The sequence below is a fragment of the Chrysemys picta genome, chromosome 20, assembly GCF_011386835.1.
Source record: "Chrysemys picta bellii isolate R12L10 chromosome 20, ASM1138683v2, whole genome shotgun sequence".
Taxonomy (NCBI): domain Eukaryota; kingdom Metazoa; phylum Chordata; order Testudines; family Emydidae; genus Chrysemys; species Chrysemys picta.
The window spans coordinates 18,004,605-18,030,711 of NC_088810.1; the positions used below are offsets into that span (position 1 = coordinate 18,004,605).

At 41.5% G+C, this 26,107-nt stretch overlaps 1 protein-coding gene across 5 annotated transcripts; it reads left to right on the forward strand.

Moving 5' to 3' along the window:
- The first annotated feature begins 1,235 nt into the window (after positions 1-1,235).
- Positions 1,236-21,788, forward strand: HORMAD1 (HORMA domain containing 1). 5 transcript variants are annotated; one of them, XM_065574468.1, is made up of 15 exons: positions 1,236-1,361; positions 3,044-3,095; positions 3,722-3,866; positions 4,057-4,120; positions 6,612-6,648; positions 7,152-7,172; positions 7,280-7,306; positions 8,577-8,644; positions 13,947-14,098; positions 14,849-15,105; positions 15,993-16,059; positions 17,551-17,627; positions 18,277-18,360; positions 19,473-19,571; positions 20,445-21,788. In XM_065574468.1, exons 2-15 carry the CDS (start codon positions 3,063-3,065, stop codon positions 20,523-20,525), a joined length of 1,212 nt encoding a protein of 403 aa, XP_065430540.1. In that variant the 5' UTR covers positions 1,236-1,361; positions 3,044-3,062; the 3' UTR covers positions 20,526-21,788. The 5 variants fall into 5 exon arrangements, with proteins under 5 accessions (XP_065430540.1, XP_065430538.1, XP_065430543.1 ...); XM_065574466.1 differs by having other exon boundaries at positions 1,338-1,478; XM_065574469.1 differs by lacking the exon at positions 1,236-1,361 and adding an exon at positions 1,441-1,722.
- The last annotated feature ends 4,319 nt before the right edge of the window (positions 21,789-26,107 follow it).

A 26,107-nucleotide genomic window follows, 5' to 3' on the forward strand; every position in this document is an offset into this window, starting at 1 on the left:
CAAGCTGCACGGCCAAGGTCGTGTAATGTAACCAGAGGGAGAAAGGGGGAGAGGTGGGAATGGAGGAGGGGGGGTGAGAAAGGGCAGGGGAAGAAGGGAAAGGCTTAGCTGCAAACTGTATAAAAGATAAAGGCTGCTTATGTTGGTGTGCTTGATTTGAGACGTGCCTGTCTCCTTGCACCACTTTGAGATCTCAAATAAACTTTGATTGCTTCTCCACCCTGGTGTGTTTAGTGGCGTGATGCACACCGGGCAACGGACCCCGCTCAATCTGTAACTATTACAGAATATAAGTCTTACAATGGTACACAAGTGTGGGTGTTTCAATGGCTCTGTGCTTTACACACGTCCCCATGAGTGGGCTCAGATTCCCTCTCTTCCAACGAACTGCAACCTCCGTTTTCCTTCCCCAGGCGAGCCCCTGTGCCGTCTAGGTTAACAGCAGGAAGGGGAAAGGTGTGAAGTCTTTGCATGTGGCCCTGGGAGTGGTGCGGCAGGCCATGAGTAGAGAGGGGGCAAGAGTGTTTGCAAATGGCGCTGGGTGGGAGGCAATGGGGCACGAGGTAGAGCCCTTGCATGTGGCGTGACGGGGCAGAGAGACGGAGGAGAAGAAAAAGATAGCGGGAGAAGAAAAAGAATGAAGAGCCTTTGGCTCTGTCTACACCACAGCGGTGCCCCTGGAGCGCCATAGCGCGGGCACTTCCAACATGGGTGGAAGGGCTTCTCCCACCGCTGTGGTTAATCTGGCTGCGCCAGAGGGTCAGGGCAACCTTACAACAGAGCACAGGGTGCAAAATGTTTCCCTGCCCAGAGCCATGCAGCTAGGGCAATCTAATTTTTCAGTATCAGAGGGGTAGCCGTGTTAGTCTGAATCTGTAAAAAGCAACAGAGGGTCCTGTGGCACCTTTGAGACTAACAGAAGTATTGGGAGCATAAGCTTTCGTGGGTAAGAACCTCACTTCTTCAGATGCAACTAATTTTTCAGTGTAGACCAGGCCTGTGTACGTGACTGGAGGGGGGGAGGCAAAAGTGTGAGGGGAAGAAGGTGTGAAGAGCCTTTGCACGTGGCCCCACACAAGGCGGAGGTGGGGGAACAAGGGTACCACGGGGAAAGGCAGCCGCCTTGCCCCCTCGCCCCAGGGCGGGGTGAGACGGGAGCCCTGGGAGCGGCTGTGGTAGGCAGCGCGGGCTCTTGGCACACGGCCCTTCGTGGAGGGCTCAGCGGCGCTAAAGTCAGTTGGGCTGTAAGGCGGGAAAGCCTTTGCACACGGCCCCCTGATGGGAGCAAGGAAAGGGGGGGGGGAAGGCGGTTACGCTGCACACGGCCCCCGTTCCGAGGAAGGCGCGCGCGCGTCAACAGCGTGAGAGGAAAAGGCGGGAATGCTGTCAGCGCGCGGGCAAAGGGGCGGTGCAGGGGACGGTTGCTGCGCGCGCCGGCCCAGGGAGCGGCGGCGGCCGGCCAGCATTAGGGCGGCCAGGCAAGGGGGGGGAATCTTTTCCGGGGCCAGCGCACGCGGCGGGTTGCGCCGTATGAAGCGGCTCGGATTAGTCCCTTCCTCCAACGAGTTGCGACCCCTGTTCCCCCCCCACCCCCATGGGTCTCAGTTTCCCCACTGGCCCCAACTCCCCTGGTTTCAGGCCCCCCACTCCTGCCCCACCCCAGCTGCTTGGGGGCTGCAGAGGCCCAGCTGGGGGGGGGGGGGGTTGCACTTCCTTTGGCCAGTGAGTCTCTTTCCCTTGCCCAGCTGCACATCCCCACCTCCATTTTGTCTAGGGCAGCGTCTGATGCCAAAGGAGCCCTTTAAAGGAGAATCCCAGGTCGTAAGGGCACGTCCGCCCTACAGCGGCACAGCTGCGGGTAGCACCGTAGTGTGGCCGTGCCCTATGTTGATGGGAATGGGCTCTCCGCATCGGTGTGGGTAAGCTACCTCCCTGAGGGGAGGTAGCTAGATCAGCGGAAGAATTCTGCCAGCCTGTCCAGGGCTGGGCACGCATGGGTCTGTTGATCTAATTAGAGCGCTTAGGGTGTGAAATGTTTCGCGGGGCCTCAGCGACTTAGCTAGGATGATCTAATTTTTAAGGGTAGACCAGACCTAAGGCCCCAACTACACTAGGAGCCCGGTTACTGGCTTACTATGCTGGCAAAGCAATTCTAGGGCTGGACCACATTGAAACGTTACAGCGTAGATCAGTGGTTCTCAACCTGTTTATCGTTGTGGGTTGTATATGCAGCTGTCTGTGTGTTATATGGGTTGCATCCACACTATATACTACCTGTGTGGTGCTGAGGATGTTGCATGGTCCACAGCTGTGTGCTGATTGGGCTGCAAGCAAGACACGGGTTGCGAAACACTGGCATAGATGCTACTTATGCTAACGGATGGGGTTCTCCTGTTGGCATAGGTAATGCGCCCCTCTGAGAAACAATAGGTCCACTGAAGAATTCTTCCATCAGCCTAGCACTATGTACACAGGGACCTAGATTGGCTTAACTATGTCACTCAAGTGTGGATTTTTCAAACTCCAGAGTGATGTAGCTGAGTTGAACTAATTTTCTAGTGTAAATAGCACCTATTGTGGATGCAGCTATACTGGCACAGCTGTGTTTTGTACCATTAGTAAAATCATCTCCCCTGAGCAAAACAAGCTATATTGGGAAAAGTACATTTTGCCAGTATAGCTGCGTCTACGCTAGGGAATTGTGCCTGCGTTCATTTCACCCTAACTGACATAGTTATTTCAGCAGAAGTGTGTACCATTAACCAGGCTAAAGACTGTAGATCTTTACTCCCGTGAGTGATCCTCATTCACATAGGTAGTCATACTTAAATCAATGGGATTACGTACATGAATAAAAATTGTTCATGTGAGTAAAAGTTTGCATTTAGGCTCCTGACTTGCATTGATTTCAATAGAACCTAGGAGCCTAAATACCCTGGTAGATCTGGGCCTGTGTTTTTAAAAACTGAATGGACTGGATCTACATGTGTATGTGTCATCAGAGTGCAAACTAAGCATGCTAACATCCCAATTTTATTAACAGATAGGAAAAGACTGACAATATGGCAACTGCCCAGATGCAAAGAAATTCTATGGTATGGTTCCATTTATTTCAGTGTATTTTTGGCACACTTGATTGCAGCAGTCAGGAATATAAAGTAATTATTTTTAGGACTGTTTTATTGCCCAAAATTACCCCTGCAGCTAATTACACTTGAAAAGAGTATTTCACATTCATATAATTTGTTCCTGTATAAACAGAAGATGTTATTCAGGAGTAGTTCTTATTGCCATAAGTAGTCTCATTGAACACAGTTGTAAAAGATCACAGGGTTCAGTTAAACACTAAGGTCCTGATACTGTAAAGAGTTAAGCATGTGCTTTATGCACAGTGAATCTTCACATTCAAGTCAATAGAACTGTTTACAGTGCAGAAAGTTAGTGTTACTCTTTGCATGATTGGAGGCTATCATAATGTGATAGTGATGATGTTCAACAAGGGAAGTGAACAAGAGAAGGATAGAGATTATTTGTTGAAAAATGCTTCATGTTAGTTCCTTTAACATTAAAATAAAATAAAATAAAATTGGTAGACCTGTGTACGTTTGGCTAGTGAGATAAGACATTTTATTTGTTTTCAATATTTGAAAGGCAAGTGAATGAAAATAAAACCCCCTGTATACCGGAGATTAATTCCTCTCTCTTTCTCTTTTAATTTTAGAGTGCAGTAATATTTCCTAATAAAATACATACTGAACAGCAGTCCTTGATATTGGTGAAGAGACTCCTAGCAGTAGCAGTATCCTGCATTACTTACCTAAGAGGAATTTTTCCAGAATGTGCCTATGGAACAAGATATCTAGATGGTAACATTCTGTTTCTGAGATTCATTTGATATAAAATATTTCTCTGTTCTTGTGACAAAGAAATTTAGAGAGCTTATTTGAGCTAAATTAATTTAGTTTCTCTATACTTTAGTGTTGTAATTTAGTCATTTGTAATTTAGTATTGTAGCTGTACTTTTCTAACTAAAATTTGTTTGTTTGTTTGTTTCAGACCTCTGTGTCAAAATTTTGAGGGAAGACAAAAACTGTCCTGGGTCCACTCAGTTGGTGAAATGGTATGTTGATTCTATAGCATTCATAACATTATTATAACATGTCAAGTCTGAAAATTAGCTCTCTAGTCAAAGAAAAATTGTTCACTCACTGTTAGTGAGTACTGGTCATCTGATGTATTTAATCCTTAGTATTTACTGTTTTGGTATACAGACTTTGCACATTGAAAAATCAGAATTTATACATTTCAGTACCATGTGATAGGCTTAACTTTCACATTTGGTTTTATGGAAAGATTTACGATCTTGGGACTCATATTAGCAAGGTATTTAAGCATGTTTGTGACCTGAAACATGTGAGTAGTCTTTTTGAAGCCAATAGGATGATTAACATTTTAAGTTATGCACATCCTTAAGCATCCTGCTGAACTGGGGTAAAACAAACTGTTGCAAAAATTATTTTCATGCCAAGAATGTGTGTCCCTATATCCACTGTTGCCTGGTCTCACGGTTCTCTCAGGACCTGATTCTTTGTTGCTCTGTGTTGTACTGGAAAAAATGACTACAATGTGGATGTAAAATGCTACCAAATCAGAATAGTAGTCCTTTATGCTCACTTTTCACTGTTATAAATGACTGCCCAAAGTGCCCTCATTCTTTAGTGATCGAGGTTGGGACACAATATTTTCATTAACATTACATCTATTGTATTTTTCTAACTTTTAAATTTGAGGATTATGTTCTCAAGCTTGACAAAAAGGAAGAGTTCAGTTTTTAAAAATCTGTTGCTGAATATGTATTAGTAAGCATCTTGTATATATTGTGTAAGACTGGTTCTTATTCTTTTCTTCTAATGTTCCATTGGATTATGGTAAAGTGTATGGTAAATTGATGAGTTCTGGGCTACTTATATATTTTGGTATCTCTTTAATTACATTTTACGTAAAAAATATGCAAAAGCTTTTAAATAAACATACCAAGACTAAAAATTATATTGGTTTTGTGCTTAAAAGATGCATAGACTTAAGTGAAATAGTTAAACTCATCAACTGATTTATGAACACATGTTAGAAAGTGTTTGATAATGGCAGGCATACAATTTAATTAAATTTGTACTTGTTCTGTAAAGAGCCTGGTATGTTTTTGGATGTTGCAAACATTATAGTTAATTGTGTCTATTAATACAAATAAAAAGACAAAACTAATGGAATAAGCATTGTTTATTACTTCTGTATTGTATTGTATAAAATTAAGTATAAACAGAAGAATTTCGTTTTCATAGAATCATAGAACTGGAAGGGACCTCAAGAGGTCATCTAGTCCAGTCCCCTGCACTTGTGGCAGAATTAATTATCTAGACCATTCCTGACAGGTGTTAGTCTAACCTGCTCTTAAAAATCTCCAATGATGGAGATTCCACAACCTCCCTAGGCAATTTATTCCAGTGTTTAACCACCCTTCCAGTTAGGAAGTTTTTCCTAATGTCCAACCTAAACCTCCCTTGCTGCAATTTAAGCCCATTGTTTCATGTCCTATCCTCGGAGGTTAAGAAAAACAATTTTTTTTTCCTCCTCCTTGTAACAACTTCTTTTTTACATACTTGAAAACTGTTATCATGTCCCCTCTCAGTCTTCTCTTTTCCAAACTAAACAACCCCAATGTTTTCAATCTTCCCTCCTAGGTCATATTTTCTAGACCTTTAATCATTTTTGTTGCTCTTCTCTGGACTCTCTCCAATTTGCCCACATCCTTCCTGAAATGTGGTGCCCAGAATTGGACACAATACTCCATCTGAGGCCTAATCAGAGCGGAGTAGAGCAGAAGAATTACTTTTCGTGTCTTGCTTACAACACTCCTGCTAATACATCCCAGAGTGATGTTCGCTTTTTTTGCAACAGCGTTACACTGTTGACTCATATTTAGCTTGTGATCCACTCTGACCCCCAGATCCCTTTCCGCATTATTCCTTCCAAGGCAGTCATTTCCCATTTTGTATGTGTGCAACTGATTGTTCCTTCTAAATGGAGTACTTTGCATTTGTCCTTATTGAATTTCATCCTATTTACTTCAGACCATTTCTCCAGTTTGTCCAGATCATTTTAAATTTTAATCCTATCCTCCAAAGCACTTGCAACCTCTCCCAGCTTGGTATTGTTCACAAACTTTATAAGTGTACTCTGTATGCCATTATCTAAATCATGATGAAGATATTGAACAGAACTGGACCCAGAACTGATCCCTGCGGGACCCCCTCATTATGGCCTTCCAGCCTGACTGTGAACCACTGATAACTACTTTCTGGGAACAGTTTTCCAACCAGATTGCACCCACCTCATAGTACCTCCATCTAGGTTGCATTTCCCTAGTTTATGAGAAGGTCAAGGTATACCACGTCTACTGCTTCCCCCCCCATCCAAAGGCTTGTTACCCTGTCAAAGAAAGCTACCAGGTTGATTTGACATGATTTTTTGTTTTGTTTTGTAGGAATTCTTATGTAATCAGAAGCAAATCAAAATGGTAATTAGTAATAGACAATATTATTTGATTTTTACAGGATGTTAGGATGCTATGATGCTTTGCAGAAAAAATATGTAAGTCTTCCAGCATAATTTTGTTATATTTTAATATACTGTAACATTGTGCATTTGTATACTTCCAATAGCTGCCTCTTGTGGTTTTGGGGCTACTGTTTACAAAATAACTGCAATTTAGCCAGATGTGAAAATTAATGGCAATTCCAGATGCTCAGCATCTCGCAGGATGTGGCCCATAAGTCTTGATGGTAAAGACTTCTGCCCAGTTTATACCATCTGAGGATTTGGCACTAGATGTCTGAGATATGACTTTGGAAAAATTTCTAATGCCCTGATTCAGCAAAGCACTGAAGTCAATGGTACTTAAGCGTCTGCTTAAAGTTAAGCACATGCATATATGCTTTGTTACATAGAGATGGATGTAAACATGCTTTCCTAAACCAGGGCCCTAATTTCCACTTGTTTTTTTTTTTTAATCTGCACTATAAATTGGTATGCAGGATTATTTTATAGGTTACATTAATTTATTGTTTTTCTTTCCTTAATTACATTTTGAACAGCTAAGAATGGTTGTCCTAGCAGTAAGTATCTTTAAAATGTTTACACAGCTTTCAAAATAAGTGTATTTATATACACTGTATTTATTTTATTTATTCTCATATTTATATTATTTATTTTTAAAATATAGGTCTACACTCATGCAGAAGACCCTCAGGTAAGTTTAATATAATATTTAAGGTTGACTGCTGATAGTAACATTCACATTAAAATTTGCATATACCAGCATATAGAATATTTCACATTCGGTCCAAATTCACGCTATTATTTATCTAAAGAAGTTATATCGTAACACAAGAATTGCAATACCTGATATTTAGTCCAATATCTTGTCTCTGAGAGTAACCAGCACCAGACACTTCAAAGGAAAGTGCAAAAAACCTCACAGTGGACAATTATGTAATTAACTGCCTATAAGAGGAGTTTCTTTCTTATTCTATATAGTAAATTCCATGAATTCTTTCAAGCAAAACATAATTTTACTAGCCACTAGGTGTCACCCTAGCTCTGTATGGTGTATATGACATTTTTGGACAGTGACTAATTTGAACTAAAAATTTTCTTTAAAAAACTTCAGCTCATACTTGTGTTTTTTCTTATAATATATGGTGGCTGGAAGAGACTACTGACATTGATTTCATTTGATGGCAACAACAATTGTATAAATAAGCTGTACATAAAAAAAGTCAGAATGAATCATTATGACATTAGAAAGCTATAATCCAGTGGTATTCAACCTGTGTGCTGCATGTGGCCCCGTTAGCACACAGCTGTGGCCCAGCTATGTGCTAAAGGCCGCTTGGCCTGTGGTGTCGTGGGTGCAGGCTGCCCCATCGCCTGGTGCGATGGGGTCCAGGCCATGGCTGCCCGGCTGAGCCTGAGGTCCTGGCCCCTCTGCCTGGGGTCCTGGCTGCTCTGCCCTGCATAGTGGAGTCCAGGGTCGGGGCTGCTCTGCCCCACCTAGTGGGGTCCGGTTTCAGGGCTGCCCTGCCCGGCCCCGTCTAGCGGGACCCAGGCTTGGGGCTGTCCTGCTGCCTTGCAGGGTCCAGGCTCAGGGCTGCCGTGTGGCGGGGTAGGGGCTGCCCTGTGGCCCCATGTCTGGGGTCTGCTGCTGGTCCCACTCTGTGGAGGGTGTTGGGCATGGGGTCTGCTGGGTGGGTTTGGAGGGGTGGGGGGTGCTGTGGTTCTCAACCTGTGGCCCAGGTAACACTGCGGCCCACAATGATAAATAGATTGAGAACCACTGCTATAATCCATGGAAATGTCATTGTAGTGATGGATTATAACTTTTGCTTGACATGTAGACATCAGTTTAAAAAGCATTCAAGGCTAGTATATTTCCGAAAATAGGAAACAATGTTGTATTTCACTTCTTAACAATTGATACTGTATGTGTTAGATCCATAATTACTATGTTTTGTGTTTAGACAGTTACAGAATGTTATCAGTTCAAATTCAAATACACCAACAATGGGCCGGTAATGGATTTCACCAGGTATTGTCCTCCTGGTTTTTCTCTGCTATGCAATTAACAATATCTTTCTATAACAGGTTGAGCTAACATATTGGTGTAATTTTTTATCTGTTGTTTGATTTTGGAAGCTGAATCTTAAGATGAAGTTCAGTAAGGAAACATACTTTCCAGCTGTACCAATCTTGAATGTACATTATCATTTTAGCAGGATGTATTACTTAGTATTCTAGTTAATGTACAGATTTCACAGTGCCCTCTATCTGCCCTTTCTGGTTTCCCCTACACAAGTGTGCACACACAGAGATGGTTTGGGGTTAGTACTTTTTAAAAAGTGCTGTCTAGATTTAGGAATTTGCATATATTAAGACAAATAATTAAAAATGTAGAAAGTAGGGCTGTCAATCGCAGTTAACTCCAAAAAATTAATCGCGATTAATCGCAGTTTTAATCACACTGTTAAACAATAGAATACCAATTTAAATTTATTAAATGTTTTGGATGTTTTTCTGCATTTTCATATATATTGTATTCTGTGTTGTAAATGAAATCAAAAAGTGTACAAAAACAAAACAATGTAAAACACTTTCAGAAGTGGTGTGCCGAGTCTTCATTTATACACTCTAATTTAAGGCTTGGCGTGCCAGTAATACATTTTAACGTTTTTTAGAAGGTCTCTCTATAAGTTTATATATTATATAACCAAACTACAGTGTTATGTAAAGTAAACAAGGTTTTCAAAATGTTTCAGAAGCTTTATTTAAAATTAAATTAAAATGCAGATCTTATCAGTTTAGTGTGATCCTTGCCCTTGCTTTTCCTTGCTGAGTTTTCCGATGTCTGGCATATATTTGGATACTTTAAGCTGCACACTGGCTTCTGAGTGATCAGTTGTTAACCGGCTGGCAGGAGGTCAGTGGTTGGAATCCCAGGTCGGCAGCTGAGGTGAGTGGAGCTGGCGGCTGGTAGGGCTGAGTAGGGCCGGAGGCCTGGACCCTGTCTGGCAGGGAGCCTGCACTGGAACTCCAACCGGAAGCAAGGTGAGTGGGGCTGTGGCGGGGACCCCGACTGGCAAGGGGCCAGCAGCCGGAACCCCAGAGCAGCGACTGAGCGGCTCAGCCCGCTGCTGCTCTGGGGTTCCAGCCGCCAGCTCCTGCCAGCCGGGACGCTGAGTGGGACCGGCGGTGGGACCCCAGCTGAAAGAAACCCCAGAGTGGCGGTGGGCTGAGCGGCTCAGCCTGCCGCCGCGTGCCATCAAAAATCGGCTTGCATGCCACCTTTGGCACGCGTGCCGTAGGTTGCCGACCCCTGATGTAAAACTTCAGAGCCTACAGGTCCACTCAGTCCTCCTTCTTGTTCAGCCAGTCGCTAAGACAAACAAGTTTGTTTACATTTAGAGGAGATAATGCAGCCCTCTCTACTTAGAATCACAGAAGATTAGGACAGGAAGAGATCTCAGGAGGTCATCGAGTCCAACTCCCTGCTCAAAGCAGGACCAACCCCAACTAACTCATCCCAGCCAGGGCTTTGTCAAGCTGGGCCTTAGAAACCTCTAAGGATGGAGATTCTACCACCTCCCTAGGTAACCCATTCCGGTGCTTCACCATGCTCCTAGTGAAATAGTTTTTCCTAATATCCAACCTAAACCTTCCCCACTGCAATTTGAGACCATTGCTCCTTGTTCTGTCATCTGCCACCACTGAGAACAGCCGAGCTCCATCCTCTTTGGAACCAGGGCCGGCTCTAGCGTTTTTGCCACCCCAAGCACACAAAAAAAAAGCTGCAATCGTGATCGGCGGCAGGTCTTTCGCTCCGAGAGGGAGTGACAGCACCGCCGCCAAACTGTTGCCGGACTTGCCTACCCCCCTTTAGGTAGCTGAAGGCTGCTATCAAATCCCCCCTCACTCTTCTCTTCTGCAGACTAAATAAGCCCAGTTCCCTCAGCCTCTCCTCATAAGTCATGTGCCCCAGACCCCTAGTCATTTTTGTTGCCCTCTATTGGACTCTCCAATTTGTCCACATCTTTTCTCTAGTGGGGGGGCCCAAAACTAGACACAATACTCCAGATGTGGCCTCACCATTGCCAGCCGAATAGAGGGGAATAATCACTTTCTCTCGATCTGCTGGCAATCGCCTACTTTTGTAGCCGGCATTGCAAGGTATTTACGTGCCAGATATGCTAAACATTTGTTCGGCCATCATTTCAGAGGACATGCTTCTATGCTGATGACACTCGTTAAAAAAATAATGCATTAATTAAATTTGTGACTGAACTCCTTAGGGGAGAATTGTATGTCCCCTGTTCTGTTTTACCTGCATTCTGCCATGTATTTCATGTTATAGCAGTCTCGGATGATGACCCAGCACATGTGGTTCATTTTAAGAACACTTTCACTGCAGATTTGACAAAACTCAAAGAAGGTACCAATATGATATTTCTAAAGATAGCTACAGCACTCGATCTAAGATTTAAGAATCTCGAGTGCCTTTCAAAATCTGATCGGGACAGGTGTGGAGCATGCTTTCAGAAGTTTTAAAAGAGCAACACTTTGAGGCAGAAACTACAGAACCCGAGCCACCAAAAAAAGAAATCAACCGTCTGCTTGTGGCATCTGACTCAGATAATGAAAATGAACATGCGTCGGTCCACATTGCTTTGGATTGTTACTGAGTAGAACCCGTCATCAGCATGGACGCATGTACCCTGGAATGGTGGTTGAAGCATGAAGGGACCTTTGAATCTTTAGAACATCTGGCACGTAAATATCTTGTGACGCTGGCTATGACAATGCCATGAGAATGCCTGTTCTCACTTTCAGGTGACATTGTAAACAGGAAACGGACAGCATTATCTCCTGCAAATGTAAACAGACGTGTTTGTCTGAGCGATTGGCTTAACAAGAAGTAGGACTGAATGGACTTGCAGACTCTAAAATTTTACATTGTTTTATTTTTCAATGCAGTTTATTTTGTACATAATTTTACATTTGTAAGTTCAACTCTCAGGGTAAAGAGATTGCCCTACAGTACTTGTATTAGGTGAATTGCAAAATACTAATTCTTTTGTTTTTTTACAGTGCAAATACTTGTAATCAAAAATAAATATTAAGTGAGCACTGTACACTTTGTATTCTGTTGTAATTGAAATCAATATATTTGAAAATGTAGAAAACATCCAAAAATATTGGATGGGGTGGCAGGGAGAAGGGGTGGTTGGATGGGGCAGGGGTCCTGGGGGGCCCATCAGGAATGAGAGGAGGTGTTGGATGGGGCAGTGGCGGTCCGGGGGCAGTCAGGGGACAGGGAGTGGGGGGGTGTTGATGGGGCAGGGGTCCCAGAGGGGCAGATAGGAGGTGGGGGCTGGGCCACGACCCTCTCCCCTAACTGGCCCTCCATACAATTTACGAAACCCGATGCGGCCCTCAGGCTAAAAAGTTTGCCTGCCTCTGGTTTAATGGATGGGTGGTGGTTGTTGGAGTTGTGGTGGAGTTCAAGCCATCTAACCAGAGGATGAAAATATCATTGATCCATCTTAGGTACATCATTGGTTTTGTGGTGCAGCTGTCCAGAAATTCTTCTTCAGGATGGCCCATGAATAAGCTGGAATTTTGAGAAGCAATCCTAGTACCCATGGCTGTTCCCGGTTTGAGGATGGTTTCTATGGGTCCTGATATGGTCTGCCTGGGGTCCCTTGTGTGTGTATCTTGGGAAGCATGCAGAAGGTCCTTGGACTGGGTTTGTGGGGGATGAGTTTCTCATTTGATTTGATGATATCCTTAAGTTCCTGGGTAAATTGTAGTGTAGGGTGGCCCTCTCTGATTTCTTCATAGTAGATGGTGTTGGAGAGTTATTGGCTGGCCTCCGTTAATGTAGTCATCATGGTTGAGAACTATGATGGGGCCCCCTTTGTCTGCTGGTTTGATCAGTATCTGGTTGTTAGATTTCAGGGACTGTATAGTTGTCCTCTTGGCTGTGGAGAGATTGTGGTGGATGTGATGTTTGTTAAAGATTTCATAGTCAATTTTTTCCCTAAAGCAATCAATGTAATGATCAAGAGTGTGATCTGCTCTGTTGTGTCTAGTCATAATTCTTTTTTCTTATGATTGTCAGTGGGGACATGGTAATTGTGGATGGTGTCATCACTGTTGTGAAAGAATTCTTTGAGACGACGGTGGAAGAATTCTTCTAGTTCTCCACATGTTAGTATTGTATCAGGTGCTGTGGTGGGGCAGAATTTCAGTCCCTTGGAGAGTACAGCAAATTCAGCTCCAGTGAGGGGTGGTCTTGGTAAACTGATGAAGTCCAGGTGTTGTGTAGTACTGTCCAGGTTTCTCCGGAGCTCTCTGTGGCTCGAAAGCATGTCGCTTTCATCCACAGAAGTTGGTCCAATAAAAGCTATTACCTCACGCACCTTATCACTCTCATAACCTGGGACCGACATGGCTACAATTACACTCATACTGTACTGTAAATATTGTTTGAAAAACTCTTAGCCTCCAATATTAAAGAGAAAGAAACTGGTACATTTCAAGACTCAAATCCTACAGATATGTACACACATACTTAACCTTATGCACTGTGAATAGTGCTATTGACTTGAATGGGACTACTCATAGTTTGTAAAGTTCAGCATATGTGAAGTCTTTGGAGGACCAGGGACCAAGTGTGTTAAATGAATGAGCAGCTTGTGTCCTGGGGGGAGAGCACTGGGAGATTTGTGTTAAATAAGTGCTTTCTGACCTATCTGTCCTAATCCTCAAAGGAAACCTGCACAACTCTTTCAGAAGATGAGCCTGGGAGCTTAAGTTCATAACTCTGCTAAAAATCATGGACTGAACAGAGACACTGAATTTATGGCTTATTACAACAGTCTGTAACCCACTAACACCACCTTTTTTGTCCGATGACTATAGATCGGTCACTCTACTTTGGTTAGAATATGTGCTAACTAGTCATGCTAAGCAATTTGTTCCACCTTGCATTTTGCTGTGACACTGATTCAGAGTACCTTTCCCCGACCTGAAGAAGAACTCTGTGTGGCTCAAAAGCTTGTCTCTCTCTCTCTCTCCAACAGAAGTTGGTCCAATAAAAGATATTCTTTCACCTGCCTTTTCTCTCTAATAAAGTACACTAGTCGGTTTCATAACTAGTTGAAGCCCCTGATTTAGGACTTGATCCTAAAATGTGCTGAGAATGCACAAATCTAATTTACTTTATGAAGATTTACATAGCTAATAGTGTGATATTCACTTGCCTGAAATATTTATAGTAACTTTAGAAACAATTTTGTTCCCATAAAAGATCTGAATACTTTGTTCATCCCTAGTAAGAATAAAGGAAATGATTCCAACATCACAAGTACAGACACCAAGAAAGCAAGTATCCTCCTCATTCGTAAGATTTATGTTCTGATGCAGAATCTGGGCCCGTTACCTAATGATATCTGCTTGACTATGAAGCTTTTTTATTATGATGAAGGTACTGTTTCCACATTATCTTGATTTATCTAGTGTATAAATAAATACTTTTAAATGATTGAAACAGCATTTTATATAATTTTTATGAATGTTAAAGCTAAACAGATGTTAGCTTTCTCATATGTGTTTACCTCTGCATAGTCCTGGATTTTCAGAGTTCTTGGGGTAAAATCTTGGCCATATTGAAATCATTGGGAGATTTGCCAATGACTTTAGTGGTGTCAAGATTTCACCTTAGATATTTAAAAACTGCAACTCATTATGTTCATTTGGAATTAAAACTGTGAGAAATTTGACTGTATGAAAATTTCATACAAGCATTCTGAACATGATGCATTTTTATTAAGGAAAACGCAGGAGTGTATTTCAAAGGTTTAAACAAGCCAAACTCTTGATGGGAAAGTTAGACCTAGTTTTGTATACCACTTAAATGGCTTTTGTAACTTAATTTTTTTAAATATATCAGTTTTATACCAGTAATTTTTTTTTCCAGGTTATCTTTTTGTGCATATTAAATGTTCTAATCAGATTCTTTTCTATTGTATAGAAAAATAGGTTTTATTTAATACAAACTGAATATGGAATATAAAAAATGGAACAAAAATAAATAAAAAGACTGTGTTTTGGAGTAACACTCTTTGTTCAAAGGGAAAAAAATCTGTTTCATTCAGATACTTGTAAAACATTTTTTCCCAAGACTAAGAACACACTTCAGCATATAACAGTATATTTCATTAATTATTTTCTGCAGTTACACCACCTGATTACCAGCCTCCTGGTTTTAAAGAGGGTGATTCTGACACAATGATATTTGAGGGGGAGCCTATTTACCTAAATGTGGGTGAGGTGCCAACCCCTTTTCATATGCTGAAAGTTAAAGTGACAACTGAGAGAGAACGAATGGAAAATATTGATAAAAACATGCTAAAGCAAGGAGACTCTAAGGTGCCTATGCAATTAATCAGACTGGACAAAGATAATCCAGAAGAACAGAACCAGCAAATAAATGTAAGGACTCAGGCGTTGCTACATGCTATTTATATTTAAAATGCTTTACAATTTGAACTCTCTTGAAAAGAGTCAGTAACCATTTGCCTGTATTGTCCACTACTGCAAAGTTTTAATAAAACATTCAGTTGCCAAAGATATTCAAATAAAATTACATATAGTCATTTAGATTTTTTCTCTTCTTAATTTTACTGCTCAGACCGGAGTAATCAGTTTATTTTTATTTTCGTAATAGAGATCTACATTGAACTAGTGCGACATGATGGTGCTGATGGGCTGCAGTATCTTTAGTATGAAATCCCATGCAATATTTCATAAAATGGAAAGGGAGTACGTGATAGTCATGGGGTTCTGGATAAATTCCAACTCAGTTATATTATGTCTATAAATCGTCTCCCCAGTTATTTTAATTGAACAAAAAGAACAGGAGGACTTGTGGCACCTTAGAGACTAACAAATTTATTAGAGCATAAGCTTTCGTGGACTACAGCCCACTTCTTCGGATGCATATAGAGTGAAACATATATTGAGGAGATATATATACACACATACAGAGAGCATGAACAGGTGGGAGTTGTCTTACCAACTCTGAGAGGCCAATTAAGTTAATTGTTAGTCTCTAAGGTGCCACAAGTACTCCTGTTCCTTAACTTCCTAGTTACATGTTTTAAGATTTTGGGTGGATGGTGGATGTCCTGATCACTAAGCTAAGGTTTTGTGTTAATAATTACACAATGCCATGATTGAAGACCCGGGCCCTCCTCCTAGCAGTTTAGAGCCAAATCTAATTAGCTCCGTTCAATGTTTTTATTTGATTATTTTTATTCCATTGAGAATCCAATACTTTTAAATTTTATATCTTCTTTCTTTCTTCTTTTTTTATATAGGAAGATTTTGTGGCAGATAATAAAATGGAAGTTCAGAAAAATGCAAATACATCTGTAAAAGTTGGAGGTAATAAGTATACAGTTCAGGACAGCTCAGCTCTTGCCACCTGGTTCCTATGTTGCTGAAATGAGAAGTAGACTATGCAACATATAGTACTACACTCCGTTTTACACACACTATTATCCCTTTTGATCCACAGGATAGCCAAAGTTCAGAGCCCTATATGTTGTTTCCATTAGGAGAAGAAATTGATTATAGAGCCCCGGATTTTCTTGATACAATCTTGTTTATTTACAAACATTATATATAAAGTCCTGTTTCCCTGAACTCAGTAGGAATTAAACAGCAGGAGACAATTCCTTTGCTTTCTGTTCAAAACTTGCCTTTCCAGCCAGCACTCTATTTGCCAAAAGATTTTTCTCATAGCTTTCTCTTAGGGCCACATTACCAACACTTCTTTACTGTCTGCTTGGCTTTCTTGCTCTCTCTCTCTCTCTCTCTCTCTCTCTCTCCAGCTTGGCCCACATGATTCAGCTTCTACTCAATTTTTTTCCATTTGCCTGTGTTTTGGGTGCTACTGCTGTTGTTTCAGCCACCTGGACGAAAGGTGGTGGTTATGCCCTGATTATAACAAGGTTAAGCTCAACCCACAACAATACTAGTAATATATTTGCTATGCCTTTCTTTTATGTCACTGGTTTATTTTACGAAGTTTTGCATGCTGTTGTCAAATGCAGTTTTCATTTTTCTGTTCTGAATTTTTGCTGTGCTCTATTTATATCTTATCAGTTAAAATAAGTTAAATATTTAGAATAGAAGAGACTACATCACTTGAGATTTTATCTAAAAAAAATACTTTCCCCCCTGAAACATTACAGAAGTAAAACAGACAGAGCTACCTGTTATTGCAAATTTGTGATGCAGAATTCTTGGCACATAGCATAAGGGCCAAATCCTGCTTCCATTTCAGTCGATAGGAGCAGGGTTTTTAGCTCTAACATTTTAATGGTGAAATCAGTTCAGCAGAAATTTGTCAGCTCTGGTCATGAGTTTTCAACAGTCTGACTGTAACAAGACCCAGGGCCCGATCTGTAATGCTTAATCTCTCAGTTAGTCCTTATTAATGTGAGTGAATTCATTGGGACTGTTAGTAAGGACTACTTACAAGTTTGCAGAATCAAGCCCACAGATTTTAAGGGCATTTTATATAAATCTGTGTTACATAGACATAAGTATGTCTCTTTACGTGCCTGTTTGCAATAACAGGATATAGTGAGCCTGATTCTCATTTATACTAATGCCCCTTTACTGTCAGTGTAAAGAGGCTTTCATGTAAATGAGAATGAGGCCCAGTGAGCTAAAGACATGAGGCACAGTAATTCCCACTAATGTTAATAGTTACTTCCATGCACAGATGGGAGAATAGAGCCTTTTCCAAGTGTCTGGCTATCCTGGCTGTCACATTTATTAGATGCATATCACGCTGATGTCTGAAAACAAAAATGTAAAAATGCTGTTAATTTAATATTAGAACTTGTTTTAACAAACCTTTCACAGAATTAAGTTTAACTTGTGAAGAAAATGAACTTACGAGGTCTGAAGAAAGCCAGAATAAACCTGTTTCTAATTCTCAGGTATAAAAGCTATATTCTCTTCCAGTCTTACTCGTAAAATACTTTTCCTAGGGTTTTGTGAAGTTTCTTTATTATTCAAACTAACATTTTGAATTTTGATACCTCTTGAGCAATTAATTAATGTACGGGAACTCCCATCAACAACCACTTAGAACCATCTGGCAAAATTTTTGTTTTATTTGGCTTTAATTTTATTAAATTAATGTGACATCCATAATAGTCATTTAGCTTTGGTAGAAATCTCTGCTTTTAAATGTTGATGGAAGCCTAAGGTAAATCTGGGTATTGTAATAATGACCATTCTTATTGTACTCTCTGAAAACAACACTGAGAGTAGTAACATGTAAATACAGAATAGGAGTACTTCTGTTACAGATCCTTGAGGCTCAAATGCAAATTGACCCCTTGGTAATAGCCAGGGACTGACTATAACTGAAAAAAATTGAGGCACTGATTCAGGCACTGGTACTTACGCACATGCCTTCAATAGGACTACTTCTGCTTAAAGTTAAGCACGTGCTTAAGTACTGTGATGGATTGGGGCAAACAAGCACTTGGCATCTTGCAGAATTGAGCCCTTTGTGTCCTAATTTGCCTCTTAATCCTAAAACAATTCTTATTTTGAAATAATACTAATTTTCCATTTTAGGTTGATCAGTTAGCAATTAAGACATCTGAACTTGATGTGTCAGAGGGCAGGACAAGAAGTGGAAAAATATTTCAGATCAACACAGTCAGTAGCTTTTTTTTTTTTTTTCCAAATACAGAATGAAATCATGTGCTTAAATACAATGTACAGTCCAGGATTGAAATTCCGGTCCCATTGACTTCTTTGGGACCAGGATTCACTTCAGAGTTTTGGTTTTTTTAGCTCTTTTTTAGGAATATGAACAACGCTTTTGTATTCCTAATGTCAAAAAGTGAATGCCTAGTTCTAAAAATTACTTTAGTGTTTGGTTTTTAATTGTATAGTTTCAGAGGGATTCGTGAGGATTTATTTGTATTCTTTCCTTGGCCATGTTCTCTGCCAGCCTAATTCCATGTGCTGCAGTGGACCTATGCTAGACGAGAACTTAATCCAGTGTATTGTTCCATATCTCTTATAAAATACTGGGCCAGAATTCTAATCACAGATGTGTGATTTGTACATATCTTGAAAAATCCATTATTCCTTGCTTATTCATGCTTATGTGTGGTAGCTAAATTTTTGAAATCTACTCCACCTACATGGCACCTGAGTATCTGGGCTTTACAGAAGTGGAACAGGAGGAGCTTTGGGGGCGAAAATCTCAAGCCACCCTCAGCCCAGGAGCAGTACAGGGCTGCTCTGTGGTCCATGTGCCCTTCCTCTCTCAGTGGCTATGAGCCTATGGGCTGAAATGGTATCCTTAGTCCCCTGCACCAGTTTGTAAGGTTTAGGGGGACACTTGATCCATGTAAACATGGATTCTTTGGCCCCTTTACTGGCCGGAGTCCCTTGCAGCCTTCTGCTCTGGCCTTATGGGGCTGGTATAGAAACGCTTTCCACGGTGGACAGGGGGTACATAAATATGCCTGCATGGCCCCCTGTATAGCTCTTGTATATGGATTACTTTTCCTCATAAGAGTTCTGGGACAAATGCTGCCAGTCTCAGTAAATAAAGAAGTAGCCTTCATCATTTACAGTCAAGAGAGGAAATTACATGTCAAGGCAAAGAAAAATCAGGCCTTCCCTGTCCCAAGTCTGAAAAGCTCTTCATTAATGTTTAACACAGGTTAGGGAACAGCCATATCATCCACAGTGTGCTGCTTTGTAGCTGTCTGCAGTCGTCTTCTAAAACTAATAGTTAATTTCTTTCTGTAAAGGTTGGTGAAAATCAGGCTCAGGAACATTCCAAAAATCGTTTAGTAGCTAAGTGTTCTAAAGAAACCCAGAAGAGAAATTGGTCTGAGTCTGGAAAACTTGTAAGTTTTAAAGTTGCATGCAGAAAGCAAAAGGATTTGTTGTTATATTTTGTGCATTTGGTGACAAGCATTGAATATCTCTAAATGGAAAATAAAATACATAATATCAAACAAAAAGGTCTGGTGATTTTTCAAGATGCTGTTTATCACTATACCAGTTTTAAATGAGCATTCTCTAATCCCACCCCAAAACCTCATTCAGTATTTTTGTTATTGGGTATACAGAATAAGAAAGGGAAATAAATACATAGTTACTACTTCTGTATTTGTCTGTGAAAAAAAACTTTTATTATTACTATTTAAGGTTAAAGATATACAAACATAATTACTTTAGATAAGAAAGAACACAACAAGTTAAGTAAAGACTGAGGGCCAAATTCTGGTCTTATTTTATACTTAAATAAACCAGAAGTAACTCCATTGAAGTCAGTGGAGTTAAATGAGTGAAAACTAATGTAAGTGTAATCGGAATCAAACCCTGTGTCTTGACAGGTTGCTGATGTGCAGTACCTACTTGACATTAGCTTTAGATATTAAAGTGGAACTTCTGAGAAAATTTCACTTGCATTTGAAGCAGCGTCACAAACGAGCCTTTACCCTTAGATCATAAATAAGTTTTAACCTCCTTTCAATAGTGCATGAGAAAGTTCTTGTATTTTAACTGATTACTATCAAAATATTATCCCAAGCTTTGCAATCCTGAGCACAAATGTCATTGTAAGGATTGGATATTCTTTGCACTGCTTTATGTTTCATATAGTTGATTCTTGTTATGAAGTTCATTTTCCATGTTAAGATACCTAACACAACTGAAAGAGCCATGGTTTGTGAAATACAGGGAACTGAAATGCAGTCTGTATTTTCTCTTGGTAGGTTCATCAGTACGAACTCTCCTCTAGTCAAGATACACTGCCAAAAAGGAGAAAATTTAGTGAACCAAAGGAGCGGTTTTAGATATCACCTCCCTGCTGTTTATTTGTAGAATTCTTCTCAATATAGCTTTCATTTGGCATTTAATATGAAAATTGTTAATATTAGAGATAATTTAAGGTTCTTTATTTGTTTTTATATGCAGTCAAACACAGAATTTATACACAGGAAAAATTCTGACAAGAGAGGCCCCAATTTTTGCAAATTGAAAGTTATTTTTAAAGGGGGTTGTATTCCAGTCTAGAAGAATAGACAGGACATAACTATTCATCTGATCTGAGAAAAACTTTTTAAGCAAGAAGATTTTTAGCGAAGCCTTCAGTAACACCTTTTCTTTAGAGATTTTGCTGAAATCCTATTGGTGTACAATGGATACTCTGCATAGTTTCACTTCCAAGAGTTTCCACTGGTGTCTCTTCCTGGACCATACGCAGAAGCTTAAGAATTTTTTGTTCAGAACATGCCTTATGGACTGAACATGAAAACTAAAATATCAACTGGAATTTTGAGTTTTGGTAGAATTACATCAGGAAATTTGGTTAAGAAAATTGTGTAGTCATTCTATAATAATACTATAGCGTCTCTTTTTTTTATCATTTCTAACAAGCAAACTTCAGGTGGTTTGATTGTGTTCATTTCTCCTATTGGTACCTCACCCAAGCTTAAAAAAGAAAAAACAGCATTCACGTCTTTAGTTCCTAATTTTGAACTGAAATGTAGGAATCCATATGCAGCTCTGAGGCCAGATATATATAACAGCTAAATGTTCTCATGTTGTGTGTGCCAGGCAGCTATGCCAAGTACAGTAGTGCCAATTATAACAGGCTATAACTAAATATCTGAAATAGAGACAGCTCAGCTTTTATGTATGTGAAATGATTAATTGCAGCTGTCAGAAACAGTGCCATTGCATGTTTTTTCAAAAAAATAAATTTGGTTTGCTCTTTATAACTTTAAATCCACTGGAATAATGCTCTTTATAAATACAGGTAACAACTACTGCTATCTTTGGATTAGATGGGAATAGCTAAACATTCCTGTCCTTGAATTTTAACTTTTAAACTAAGAATGTCTTCTTATCCTATTTCCTAATTAAAACAATGTTATTTAATAATTTGTGACTGTATATTTGTTAAGTCAAATTGATGGGTCATTATATTTAAGTAGATGATTGACTTTTTTAATGAAAAGTTCATAAAGGCTGAGGACTTTCACTTGGTGTGTGTTGCTTGTTTTAGAGTCTGCCGGTTTTACAGCCCAAATAAAATATGTACTGTTGAAGAAAAATTGCCTCTCTACATAGTTCTGTTTGTTTTATTTTAAGAGGAAAAATCACAGGATCTGAATGTATTTGAGAGCAGTTTAATGGAAAACATTAGTAAAAATATCGTTTTATAGATTTTGCATAATAATGTGGAATGATGCAATATGATTCCAAAATTATTTGCATTCTAAAAAAACCCAAAACCAAACAGACACACCCCTGTCTCCTTTCCTATTCTCCCATTTCCCACGTGTAATACTCCCTGGTTCAGACTTTACCTGTCACACCTCAGGAATTCTGCTGTCCTCCACCTGGAGGTCAGACCTATGCTGCAGTTTTAAAGGAGAACCCCTGCTTACCCATCTTCAGCTTAGATTTGTGCTTTAATATTAGGGCATAAATAGTACCTACTAAGCCTTGTTTGTTTCAACCAGAGCAATTTGTATGCACAGATGAACACATTCCAAGTATTCATAATATATCAGGAGTTGCAGTAGAGTTCCTTGTGTAGGGCTGAATTAAGAAGGTTCCTAAATGCAAAATGCCATTTTGCATGCCATTTGTGTGCTGGATAGAGAGAGACTGGTTCATCTGTGCAGGTGATGGCTGGAGGCATTGTCTGTGAAAAGCCTGCACGTGATCCTGGTTGCCATTGGGTGTATTCTATGCTGTCTTCTCCCCCCAACCTCTCAGTGGTGTCCACCGTGCAGAAGTTATGGATGGCAGCACTCCCATCCCTGCCAGACACACCTCTTCTGGACACCATTCAGTGCTGCTGGTTCACTAGTCCCTGTCCTCCAGTACTACAACTGGGTAATACATAGAAGTGTGGAAGCTTTCTGTATTATTTGCCACCTTAACACAGCCCTGTGGGGGCAGCCAAAATCTGGAGCTCACATCAGGAAATTCAGACTTTCCAAGGCTCCTTTAGAGGGAATGGGAAAAGCTCCCCAACCATAATCCTCAGGAGGAACAAAGAGTTCAAACTTCACAGCAAGTATCAAATTAATCCCCCTGCAATACCGGAAACCAATTAACCTAAGTAACCTTGAACAGGGGAATAAAGTTAGCTGGAAGAGCTGACCATAATTCCTCCTAAGGTACAGAACAGCCACTTCTAAAACTGTTTAATATAAAATACGTTGACAGTAACAAACCCGATCCTTTAGATCTGTTTGAAATGTAACTAACAGGCTCCTGACACGTTGCAAAGATGTGTGGATACTGGTTCCATTTCCTATAGTGTTGATGACCTGTTGAATCTGCAACTAGCTTTGATTCCCAGGGCAGTCAGATGTTCACTACTTACTCCTGAGGATAGTCTGTGCCAAAAAAATAAAAATTCTGTGCACAGTATTTTAAAATTCTGCAAATTTTATTTGTCAAATAAATGTGGAGGCTCCAGAATGGCACTGGGGAACACAGGCCACTGTGTTAGCCAAAACATACTCAATACTGTGTGCTTCTTATAAGCATAACAACTACGCAGCTCTTCCCCCTCCCAACCCCCCAGGTCACGGACTCAGTGGTAAAGCTGAACCCAAGCCTGAAAGCCCAAGGACAGGGCCTGCCCCAGAAACACCCCAGGGCCCTGCCCCTCCATGCCAGGTGCACCAGGTGTGGGCAGGCAGGCTCAACAAGGCAGGATCCAGGTGGGGGTTGAGAGGGTTCTGTGTGGGGCAATCTGGGTGTGGGCTGCTCAGTGGGGGATCCGGGTGTGGGAAGGATCTGGATGCACCATTTGGGGGAGTCTGGGTCCAACAGTAATGGGACCCTGCAGGGGGGTCTGGGTGAAGGTTGTTGGGGCTCAGCAAGGGGGTCTGGGTAAGGGAGGGCTTGGGCCAGGGGGGGGGGTCCAGATGCTGGGGGAGTGGGGCTCAGTGGGATGGGGTCCAGGTGCAGCTGGTTGGGGCTCAGATCTGGGTGTGGGTAGCTCATCAGGGTGGTCCAGGTGTAGGGGGAGTGTGGCTCATCGGGGGGATGGTCAGGACATGTGGAAGGATGGATGCATGGGGGTTGGGTAGATGGGGAAGCAGCTCCCTTTACAGGGATCCCTCCCACTGCAGCTGAGGAGCAATGGGTGCAGGAAGTGGGGGGGGGGGGGGAGTTTGCAGAGCTTCCTGCAGCTGGAGCGGAAATCTGGGGGTGGGTCTGACCCGGCACTGGCTGCCATGCTGGGGAACAGAAAGTCCCATCCTCCCCAGCCCAGCTGGGACTAGCAGCTGAACCCAGCACAGTGTAGGAGCCACCAGCCAGGTCTTCCCCAGTCCTGCCCCCTGCCTCACAGTGATTTACCTCTCTGCCGACTGCCCTGGGCACCCAAAACATATTGCTGGGGAGGGGCACATGACTACTCTTGTGGCTTCCCTTTGCTTCCCTGTCAGAAAGTCATTTTTCTGCAGGGAAGCAAAGAAATCTGCAGGGGACATAAATTCTGCACGTGTTTTCCCCAGGAGTATCTACTGCAGGTAGACAGACAGACAGCACTGCATTTATTATGTGTATCTTGACCCCACCCAAGATCAGAATGCCACTCTGCTAGGCACTGTACAAATAGAATAAGAGTCCATGCCCCAAACAGCTTACCATCTAAACTGACAAGAGAGACAGAGGGCTGGGGGAATCGGACAATCCCATACAAGCAGAGTGAATAATGTGATGGTCACAAATGTGCGATAATTTTTTTGTTGGTTTCTCTTTTTTGAAAGGTGGAAGAGGGTTGTTGAGAGGGAATTAGAGAGGAAGGGGGGGGCAGGAGGGCGAGGGTCAAAGGAAAGGAAGGGGAGCAGGGGCAGTGAGACTGAAGTGGGGAGACCAAATTGGTAGATGGGAGGGCGTTGGTCATTCCTTCGTACTGCTGGTCTCTGCTCCAGCCAGCTGAGCTTCTGGGTGGCCCCTCAGTTTCTTTTGTACCCAAGCTCACGTGGGGAGAGGGTGGGCGCTGATGCCCCTGAAACAGGACTCTTCCCTGCACACTTCTGTGTCTGGGGGTAACCCTACTTGAGTCTCAGCTCCCCTCTACCCCCTGTGGTATGCCATCACGGGGTTTCTTCACATGGTCCTATTCCCAAAGCTCTTCTGTGTTCAAGAATTAAAAGAGCGCGAGAGAGACAAGACAGTGCAACATTCGATCTTTAATCCTTCCTCCCCATATACTGTTTTCGGTCATCAAACAGGCCCTGAAAGTGGAGTTCTCCAAGTTCCTACACATAATCACACTTTAGTGCCCATATTTATGGTAACAAAAACTACCCCCAGGCCTCAAGGGTTTTTCCACTGCCTCCCACCAGCTTTCTAGCTGAGTGCCTTCCACATATAATTGATTGGAAGAGCGAAGTTCCTAGTGGACTTCATACGGCCTCTTGTGCTTCACTCAAACAATTTTTTCCCCAAGAGTTTCTACAGAAGGGGGTTTTCCCTCTTGCCATCTTAATATGCTTATGAATAAGATATGGGATGAAGAAAGGAAAATACTTTAAAACACAATATTGTTCTGATGGTGAAAACTACTGAAAAGATGGCACATTTTAAATAGCCAACCAGTTGTAATTTACCATACAGCAGAACTTTGCTTCAATTTTCTATATTCCTGTGGACAGGGATTTGCCAATCGTTTGCAGAGGGATTTGTACATTTATCACAGCACATTCATTCATAGTTCAGTGGAGTGAGCTAGGTGAGTGGGATTTAATTGACAAACAGCTAATTTTAACCTCAGACTTTGCTAATTTTGTAGATGGCTTTAACAAGATTTATCTCCCAAACATTTTTTACAGCCAAGACTCCCCTTTCTGTCTCTCGTTCTGCTGTCCACATGATCTCAAAACAGAAACTGTCCATTGAATACTGCACGGCTGAAATGTAGTGAAACGCTATAATCAAAATGCTGGATGACAAATGCAATATATCACTGCATAGCTGCACCGCATACTACATCTCGTTCAATATACAATATGCTAAAATACTGCACAGCATGCAATATGATACAGTATTGCACAGCTGCCTAGCAGATGCTGGCATGAGATACTGTGCAATATTGCATGGCTGTACAGTGACCAGATGTCCCGATTTTATAGGGACAGTCCTGATTTTGGGGGCTTTTTCTTATATAGGCACCTATGCCCCCCACCCCCGTCCCGATTTTTACACTTGCTGTCTGGTCACCCTACATAGCTGTGACATGATATGATGCAATACCATAGCACACCTACACAACAGAACTGTTACAAAAAGATGCATGACTGCCTCGCTCTTATCTGTATTGTCCAGCCCAATGCTACACTGCATGGCTGGGTAAACTATGTGATAACAATTCGGTGCTGCATAACTTGCACCCTGTAAC

Excerpts from the sequence above, each read along its gene's own strand:
- HORMAD1 (XM_065574468.1), top strand. The coding sequence starts at position 3,063 with ATGGCAACTGCCCAGATGCAAAGAAATTCTATG. Across the intron at positions 3,096-3,721 it reads AGATGCAAAGAAATTCTATG|AGTGCAGTAATATTTCCTAA; the intron begins GTATGGTTCCAT and ends TTTTAATTTTAG. Across the intron at positions 8,645-13,946 it reads CCGGTAATGGATTTCACCAG|TAAGAATAAAGGAAATGATT; the intron begins GTATTGTCCTCC and ends GTTCATCCCTAG.